This window comes from Rhinoraja longicauda, chromosome 5, assembly GCF_053455715.1.
Source record: "Rhinoraja longicauda isolate Sanriku21f chromosome 5, sRhiLon1.1, whole genome shotgun sequence".
NCBI classification, from domain to species: domain Eukaryota; kingdom Metazoa; phylum Chordata; class Chondrichthyes; order Rajiformes; family Arhynchobatidae; genus Rhinoraja; species Rhinoraja longicauda.
The window spans coordinates 50,707,514-50,717,284 of record NC_135957.1 but is presented as its reverse complement, the minus strand read 5'-3'; the positions used below and the strand labels follow the sequence as shown (position 1 = coordinate 50,717,284).

Below are 9,771 nucleotides of genomic sequence, written 5' to 3'. Positions count from 1 at the left end.
TTCACTATCTATGATACCTTAGAGCCATGCTTTAGAGCCATCTGCAAACTTATTAATCAAGTATCTTAGAGCATGTTTGACAACTGAGCAATAAAATACTGGATAGTCTTAAGCTTACAGGGGCTAAGAGTAGGGCGCTAAAATAATCATATCTATAGGCTCTACCATTCTCAGATGCAGTGTCAAATGATATTACGTAAATGGAAACAGGTCATCTTAATGTTATAATGTGGTGCAAAACTAAACTCACTATCAAATATGACACCCCTGGTTTGCAGGCAATCTAAATCACTCTGTTGATGTGGCAGAGGGTTAGCATTAGTATCCAGGAAATTAAATTTGCAGTTATTGTCATATGATAATGTTCGATCTGTGTAGATTTGTTAATTATGAAAGGACTAATTAAGTTTGTATCAAAAATATATTTTATTCTGAACTAGAAAAGTGCAGACATTGAAATTTTGGTTACATTTCTCAAATGTTACAACAACTGTTCAAAAACAAAAATAATCAAACAGTCATTTTGTCAAATCTATAACTACAATAATCAAAGATAATTAAAAATAAATCTTGATTTTAAATCTGTTAATCATGGAAGGGTTTCCACTTCATCTTTATGGTCTCTCAATATCCATTTTGCAAGGCCAACAAACACAAGGCACATTTAAATTAAGACAACTGTACACATATATACATTATTTACAATATTACAGCTAACAGTGTACAAGCAATGCAGTTTCAAAATCTAGGCTGAGTGCTGTGACATGTTTTTATTCTCTCATCACCATGTCAGTGTTTTCCTCTGTTTTATGCAGTGAGCTTTGCAGCTAAGAGGGTAAATCTTTCCAGTTACGTGGCATTGGATCAAATGCATAGTTTAGGCCATATCGCCCATCATTTTCCTGTAATACAAGGACTGGAAGATGTCATTGTCCATGGGGCAGTTATAGTGGCAGGCGCAAGTCTTGATGAACATCATCTTCTTCTTCATGAGTTCTCCATTAGGACATTTGAACTCGACGGGTAGGGTAGTGGTTCTGTGCGGGGTGCAGCATCGGCCATCGGTGCAGACGCCACAAAATTTGGTTCTGTAGGACTTCACGCTGGTACAGCCAGAGAATTCAAACTTGGTGGGTCTGTAAACCTTTGGAGTGCGGATACATCTTTTACCTCTCTGTGGGAGGAATGACAAAAGATGAAGTTCAATTAAAAAAAGAGTAAACTTGGAGCAAATGCAAAGATAACTCAAAACAAAATCCAAGTTTTAAATCTGCTGATGGAGCGAGGTTTTGTTTTTACCTTTATGGTCTCTTTCATGTTCATTTCACAAGGCCGGACAATGCAAAGTCTGGACTGTTTCTCCAGTCTGCACTCTCTGTTGTCATTGGTTACCCGGGTAGAGATTCCCATCCCGCAGGTTTTAGAGCAGGCACTCCACTCAGTAGTTTGCACGAGGCAGTTGGCACGGAACATGGAGGGGTCAGGCCCATAGGTCTCTTCTTCCCTGTAAGCTGGAGTGAAGAAGATGAAAAATAAGTCAACTCTCCTCCATAACATTGCAAGTCAGAAGCAGTGACTGCCGAACAACATCAACAAGTGTTTACTTGTTTCCTTCAAATTGTCCAAATTAGTTAAATATATTTTAACGATTGAAAAAAATCAACTCATGAGAAATGTTATACTACAATGACTTAAGAATCTATGATTTAGCTCAGTTAATCCTCTTGTGAAATTTTTAATTTTCTTGTACGATTTTAACTTGATCTCGTTGTTACAGACATTGGTCCGATTTAATTAATTTATCCAAAATCAATTTTCAATAATATTGATAGTCTAGTAGGTGTCTCTTTGGAGTTGATGTTTAATAATTGACAAACGTCTTACCTGCCAGCACAGGCCCAAATACAGCATGAGTGGGTTGTTCACAGATCCATTCCTCACAGCATTTGCCAGGTACTTTGACCTTCTTGGGTATTGGACAATCTGGGCTGGCCAGTCGGATGCTGAGGCTGCAGACAGGGGTGCAGCCCAGAGAACCATCCATGCAGGTGCAACTGTACTTGCAGCCATTCTGAAAAGTCTCACCGCTCTTGTACACAACGCCATCCATCATGCAAGGAGCTCCATCCTTAGCTGCAAGAGACCACAAATGATATCCATAAGCTATTTAGTTTGACCAACAAAACACTGCAACTGATAATACGTCCTGGTGGGGTGAAAGTGCTGCAATTTCACTTCACCTTGATTAATAGGGGCATGAAAGTTTATGGGGAGAAGGCAGGAGAATAGGGTTGAGGTAAAAAATAGACCAGCCATGATTGAATGGTACATTAGACTCGATGGGCTGAATGGCCTAATTCTGCTCCCATGTCTTCTGGCCGAGATTCAGAATAACTTCAGATGCAGAGATTAACGCGTTCATTGGTTTGGACACAATATGTAAATTAATTTTCTAGATAATAGTAAAAGAGCAGTAGGAATGAAGCATCCAATTCCCACAGCTGCAAGAAAGAGTGTGTGCATATTAAAGCTCTCTTCGATGATATTTAAATCTACAGAATATAAAATGTCCCGCCACTTTTGCAGAATGCGCGGCATTTCCCCCTCTTTATTTCAGCTACCCGGGGTTCTGTTTAAATGCCACCCCTCGGTTGCCCCTGGAACACAGTGCACGGTGCGTGTAGATGGTTGGTGGGGGGGGGGGGGGGGGGCTGGCGCTGCCTCTTACCTGCACAAACACCGACTGTGGCGTAGGTGGCGAACCCGAAGTCGCAGAATAGGTCCTTGTGGTGATCGCAGGGCTGTCTCCGGGAGCACATCTCGCCCACTTGCTTGGCGCAGACTCTGCAGCAGCCGCAGCCGTCAGTGATCAGGGAGACTCCAGGAGGGCAGACAGGTGTCTGCACCGGGCAGTCGCAGGGAGCCTGGCATTCATCGGCAGAGGCCTGTAAAGCACAGATCACATCAGTTAGAAACAAACCCTTGCACCCTGCAGATGGCTGACACACAGACCGCGCAATGCTGGATTGCTACTTCTCCTAAATAACGTTTCAAATCACGAGTAAATCAGCGTGGATATTTCAATCGCAGATCTTTTAAAATCTGCAAGAAAAGCACGAAATGGTGGAAATACTCAGCGCATCAAGCAGTTTCTCCACAGTTGTTCCTTTCTCATTAGATGCTGGTTGATCTGCTGTGTATTTATTCCCCCCTCTTGCTTGCACGCAGGGACAAGGCGAGCTTTCGCCCCGCAGCCTGCTGCGTCCTCTGAGGGATGTTTCCTCGACCTCTGTTAAGCGCAGAGAATAACTCACCAAACAGGCCAGTGTCATCAGTAGGAGTGGTGCAAAGTTAACGTTCTTCAGTACAGCAAACATCTTGTTTCGCACTGGAGTTTTCTCTTCTTCCACTTGCAAGCTGGTGCAAACGGGATCAGTCTTCAGAGTCTTGCTCTTGAGAGTCTTGCTCTTGCTGTTGCTCTTGTCTCTGTCTCGAACAGTTTGTGTGTGCTGTACGGCTGAAGCGACGGCTTTTTATCCTGTCCCGGCAGGGCTGACGCAAGCAGGCGGCCGCCCAGGCCAAGCAGACTTGCCTTTGGATCAACACCAACATTCCTGGGCAGCTTCGCAGTTCCTGCCTCACACCGGATTGTATCTGACCTCTTGACACTCCGCATACCTCCAAGCCCGGCGCATTTCTGCCAGGCGGCCACCCGAATGACGAGGGCTTGGGTCTGGGGCTCAAATGCCCACGGTCGCTGTCTCAATGTGGAACACCCTGCACTTTGAAACAAGACGCACCGCACCCATGGTGTGTGTGTTCAGCACGTTGGCGAGGGGGTAGAATATGAAATGCATACCAATTCAAACGGTCTATTTCATTTCACGCCAAGGAATGCATTTATTAAATTAAATTTAAAGCATTCGTCGAATATAAAGTGTTGGAGCATCGAACATTGGCAGAGGAGTGCCAACGCACGGGGTTTGTTATGTCTACTGAAGTTTCCAAGATCGCACAAGAACGTGGTGGAATGTTGTACTTTTTTTTGGATTATTTTTATTTCCCACTGCCCGATCAGATATTAGACAAGTTTCAGACAGCCAAGATTGCAGGAAAGCGGCTAGACGATGTGTGTGTGTGTGTGTGTGTGTGTGTGTATACATACAGGACGTGCACCTCTCCCCTTCCTCCCCTCTGGGTCGTGATCCCAGACGTGGATTGCACTCGGAAATTAAGAGGAAAATGAACGAGTGACGGGTCTCAACCACATCAACAAGTCGAGGGAATGTTAACATCAGTCAGTCTGAGAACAGGCTGTCTGTCCATTTGTGGCGGTCTCTGCTCCGGCTCTGCCCTCGACAAGGGGTTTTAATAATAACGTCAGAGTACTTAGCTCAGACCTAACCTTCAAACGCAACCTTATTTCGTATAGACGGAAAAGGTATCTGGACAGGTACTTGAATGATTCAATGATACTTCATTGTCACATGTACAAGGAAATACTTTGCTTTTGCATACAATCCAGTAAAATCATGTAGAACACCTCACCAAGGCAGTACACAAGTGTGACCACGTTTTGGCTGCGGCTGAATGAGCAAGGCATAGGGAGAGACACGACGAATTGTAGATGATGGGATCTTGAGCAAAAAAACACAAAGTACTGGAGTAACCCAGAAAGTCAGGCAGCATCTCTGGAGAACCATGTTTAGGCGATGGTTCGGTTTGGGGCCCTTCATCAGGCTGATTATAGTGGGGGGGGGGGGGGGGGGGGAGAAGAAGGTTTGAATGGGTGGAAGAGGACGGGGAGGGGGGGGGGGGGGGAGGTAGGTGAAAGGAGTACAGGATATGGAAATAATTCAGTCAATTGGGATTAGTATAGAAAGGCATGTTGGTTGGCATAGATATAGTTGGGCCAAAGAGCCTATTTCCATGCCCAAAGAATTCTATCACTCTAAAGGACTAGCAAAATCTCTTTTGGGCACATGTACAGGTTGTTTCAGGTGACCTGGTGATATGTGATCTAGATATCGTATACTAGGTGCACAGTAGCAACAATGTAATCACCACTACATTATCACGGAAGTGAGGGTGGCACAGAAGCAGAATTCCTCCAGAATAGACAGAGCTAGAGAGTTTGGTTCAAGGAATGTTTTTGTTTAAATAAGGAGCTTTCTGGGGCAAAAAGATTGGGGGAGGATTTTCTGTGCCACAACTGCTTGAGCCACACCAGGCTGAAGAGATAGGTTTGCACAAGGAGAAGCAGAGTGCTGGAAAGCTGAAAGGGATTGCAGAGAAAATGGAGAGTGAAGCTGGTTGAGTTATTGAACAAAATGAGAATGTTACCTAAAGGAGATTGGAGTCAATGTGGTTGACAAGCAAAGTATAGAAGATGGACCAAGGTTTGACATAATGTATTCAGCAAGATATTGAATGAACTGAATCTTATAGAAGCAGATAAAGAAATCACCTAGGAATGTACATACAGCCACTAACAAAGCCCCTCTTGAAGGGTTGAGTAGTTGAGGGACTGAGACAGGGCCAAAGGCAGAGTTGTTACAAAGGTGGAAATAGGTGGTTGTTGAGAGAAATTGTGCTTCAAAGTGATGTCCACTGATATTGACATAAATATATTGAAAATATTAAAAATATGACACTTGATCTTATGTTTAACAAATAGTATTGTTTGCGAAACATATAACCAAATATAAATAATTAAGGGAAGTTCAATGGGAGGACGATCACAATGCAAATGCCCAGCCAGGACATGATATATTGGGCGAGGGACTGGATGAGTGGGCAAGGTACCAAATATTAAATTACATCAATTATTTGATGTGTTTTCAGAATATGATTCAAGAAACAAGGAAAGGGTGATTTTTGGTGGTTGACAATTTTCTAAAGTACATTTAGTGCTCAAAGGGTTAATATGCATCTTGTCCATTCAATGATATGCCACAGTGGATAAACGTGACATTATATTACAACTTGTTCACCCCCTGTGCAAAGAAGGGCTGGGAATTCTTGCAGCATCCAGGCTAAAGTTTATCATTCAACCATGAGAAATATCTTGGCAATTATCTAATTTCCTGTATGCAGGATCTTGCTGAGTTCAGAGTGGCTGTCTTGCTTGCCTCTACTGACTACACTACTGATGTACTAATTGGCTCTGAAACATTTTAAGTTTTCTAAGGCCAGGAAGGGTACATGCAAAACAAGGTAAAGTACTGGGATGAGATTAAAAAAAGCAACTTAATTTAAGATAGCCACACATCTCATTTTAAACCTGAAGAAGGGTCTCGACCTGAAATATCACATATTCCTTCTCTCTAGAGATGCTGCCTGTCCCCATGAGTTACTCCGGCATTTAGTGTCTATCCTCATTTTAAACCGTCTTGTATTAATAACTACTTGTTTAAAAAAAGAAATCAATTTAATTTTGAAGACCCTGTTGAATTTTAAAGATATGTTTGAATCGGAAAGTACTGTAAATCCAATTTATGGATGGATTTACCAGTCCTGGCCCAGTACAATTAAGATTAAATTTGTACTGATTAGTTACATAGCAGACATGATTGAAGGTATTTATTCTACTTATGCACATGCAATATAATGTAGTTGGCAGTTGGGTGGAATGTGTGGCCTTTAGGTAATTAATGTGCTGCCATAAACTGGAAGTGCTGGTTGCCATTGGTATCGTTTGATGTATCCTTTGTAGTACAGACCTCCTGGTTTTTAGAAGTGGTGCCAATCTCTTGAATTTGGGTTTCTGCCTCAGGCCAAAAACACACCTGCACACATTTTTAAAAGTAAAGTACAACTGATTCTGTTTGGGTGTCTGGCTATCAGAAGGCAGAACTGTTAAGCAGCAAGGAAAGGGCCCTAGATATTACTGGTGCAAACAAAACCTCACTTATGTTTGAACAAACATACCTTACTTCTGAAATGGTTGTCACAACTAGCTAAATGAGATTACTAAATGATTTGTGAAGGGACTACAGCTAGAGGTACACAGCATTATTTTAAATTTAAAAAAAACGTAAACATTTCTGGTCAATTTTGCTGATAATTGGCTGGTAACGTTTGTACCAAATAATTGATGGGCAAATATAATTCCTACCATAGAGAGAAATAATCCTGACACAATCTAGCCTTAAACATACTGCCATTTAGAATGGCAAAAGCAACAATAGTGAGGCAACAGCATGGGCTGAGAATCTAGTTATCTAGTCCCTAAGCCCTTTCCACCACTTTGGAAAATCATTGGAAAAGTGTGACCTAACTCTGCGCTTGCACCATTGTCTCTTCACATCACCATAATCTCTTCAGATCTTTATTTAACAAAACTCTATCAAGTTCATATTTTAAATTAACAGTAATTAGCAATTATTACTATTTGTAAAGACAGTTCCTAACTTCACCCTTTGTGCAGGGAATTATTTCTTGATTTCATTTGCAAATGGCCTGTTTCCAAATTTTAGGCGATGTCTCTTAGTCCGATAGTGTGACGGCCAACTAAACAGAAATAAGTTCTCTCTTAACAGTTCACCTTGATATCTTGATTAACATTACACTTTCAGAGAGTACAATCATGTTTTGTGCAATCCCTCCATGTTATTTAACCCCTGGACCCCAGTGTCATTCAGATAAATCCACACAATACTCCTTCCATGGATGATATCTCCTTTCTGCATGTTTGTGCCCAGAATTGCTAATAGCATACTAGGTGTAGTCTAGCCAAGGCTTTGTGCAGGACGTAGCATAACATCCACACCTTCCCAGTCCTCTGGATATAAGTATAATATGTAAACATCACCTGAAAGTTTTTCAAATTACATATCATCCTGAAAATGACATAGTCTTAGTTTCCTCATTATCATCATTGCATAATATTGCTTAAATTTCCCACCCCTCAAATAGTGAGAGTTTTATTATGAGAGGTAAGGAATTGATACAAAAATATCATCTGTACTACATTACTGGGGAAGATCAGAGAAACAGTTCGAGAGTCTCGAAAAACAACTCTAGTGGAAAAAAAAGAGAAATTCTATCCACATCAATGATCCGTAACTTGGACAAAATTGAATGGTTAGATGGGTGAAATGACCTTCTCCTATTTCACATTGCCAAAGGCCCATTCAGCAGGGCATAACTGACACTCCTTGATCATAGAAACCTGCACCTTCAATTAACATATAATTATGTCTCATGATTTGTCTGCAGAGACTATTGTCTGTCAGGCTATTTGATATATACCTACAAACACAGTCCATGAAATGTTCAGTACTCTGGACTGGGACTCAATTCAGGTTATTGCCAGCAGAGGGCAATCAGCTCAGAACACACATGCACAAATACTACATGGACGGGAAAAAAAATAGTTTTATGCAATATTTAGTTTTATTCTTGGGGAAAATATATTGAGCTGCTCGGGGCAAGTCAGAAAATGTGACAGTTTGTACTGTTTCTAAGATCACCGGACCTTGCAAATTAAAGTAATTGAATCACAGAACCATATAACATGGAAACATGATCCATATCCCTCTAAACTTTTCATGTCCTTGTACCTATCCAAATGGTATTTAAATATTGTTATGGTATCTTGTACTTGATTCTCCAATCTTGGGAAAAAAGACTGTGTGCTTCTCCCTATCTATTCCCCAAAAGGACACTCACTGGCTCTACATAAGGGTCCCGCTCTGAAACATCACCGATCCATTTCTCCAGGGATGCTGCCTGAGTTATTTCAGCATTTTGTGTCTTGCCTTGGTAAACCAGCATCTACAGTTCCTTGTTTCTACAGGATAATTCTAGCTTTGTAAGATTAACTCCACAAGTGCTACATTTTAACCAGATGTAATACATAATCTTCAAACTTCTAATTGGTTATTTTTCTTTGTGTTCACCAAAGTAATCACAGGGTGTGCATAATCGTTTGTTGCAATTCTAACAGTTCTAACTTTCCGTAGTTAAACATTTCTTTGTTGCAATACTTAGTGACCTTGTATGGCACATTATTCTCACTGCCAAGTCTTCAGATAAATAAATGCACCCCAGACTCTATTGTCCTGCTAACAGTGGCATTGCTGTGTTGTGCAGACAGAGGCTTCAACATCTCTTGAAAATTGTTACTTTAATGACAACCATCCAGATCCCCACCCACACATACAAAACAAAAGAAATGTGTTTTAAGATCTCTCATAAACCCGCCCTGGATTTAACTTTTAAATGTGCAATTTATTGCTTTGTTCATTCAGTTAATAGATCAATCATGTGCAGCACCATGTGATGGATCAATTTTAGGTCAAAGTTGAAGCATGGTTCATTAAATGGAAAAAAGATTTAACTGTTTTCTTGAAGCTTCTTCACATTTGCCTTAACCAATCCGCTTAATTATTGATTGCAATTGATTAATGGAAATGGTTTTGCTCAATCTTTCCACATTTTTCTAACATTCCAGGGTGGGAATATTAAAGACTAGAGGTCATAGTTTGAATGTGGGAGGGATGTAGCTTACAGGAGATGTGCGGGCCAAGTTTATTACACAGAGGGTGGTGGGTGCCTGAAGTGTGCTGCCAGGGTTGGCGGTGGAGGCATATACAGTAGTAGCGTTTAAGAAGCTTTTTGGATAGACTCACGGATATGCAGCAAATACAGGTACTGTATATGGATTATATGCAAGCAGATAACATCCGCCTGCTCCTCGCCGGTAACACTTCGCCGACTCACAGCAGCTGGCTGAACGAGCGGATGAGCCATGGCTGGCTAAACAGC

The 9,771-nt window shown here is 41.4% G+C and overlaps 1 protein-coding gene across 1 annotated transcript; it reads right to left on the bottom strand.

Moving 5' to 3' along the window:
• Positions 1-453: 453 nt before the first annotated feature.
• On the bottom strand, positions 454-3,555 carry ccn2a (cellular communication network factor 2a). Its single transcript, XM_078399510.1, has 5 exons — positions 3,315-3,555; positions 2,729-2,945; positions 1,885-2,133; positions 1,300-1,511; positions 454-1,174 (listed from the first exon to the last, which is right to left on the bottom strand). Exons 1-5 carry the CDS (start codon positions 3,375-3,377, stop codon positions 878-880), a joined length of 1,038 nt encoding a protein of 345 aa, XP_078255636.1. The 5' UTR covers positions 3,378-3,555; the 3' UTR covers positions 454-877.
• Positions 3,556-9,771: the final 6,216 nt, after the last annotated feature.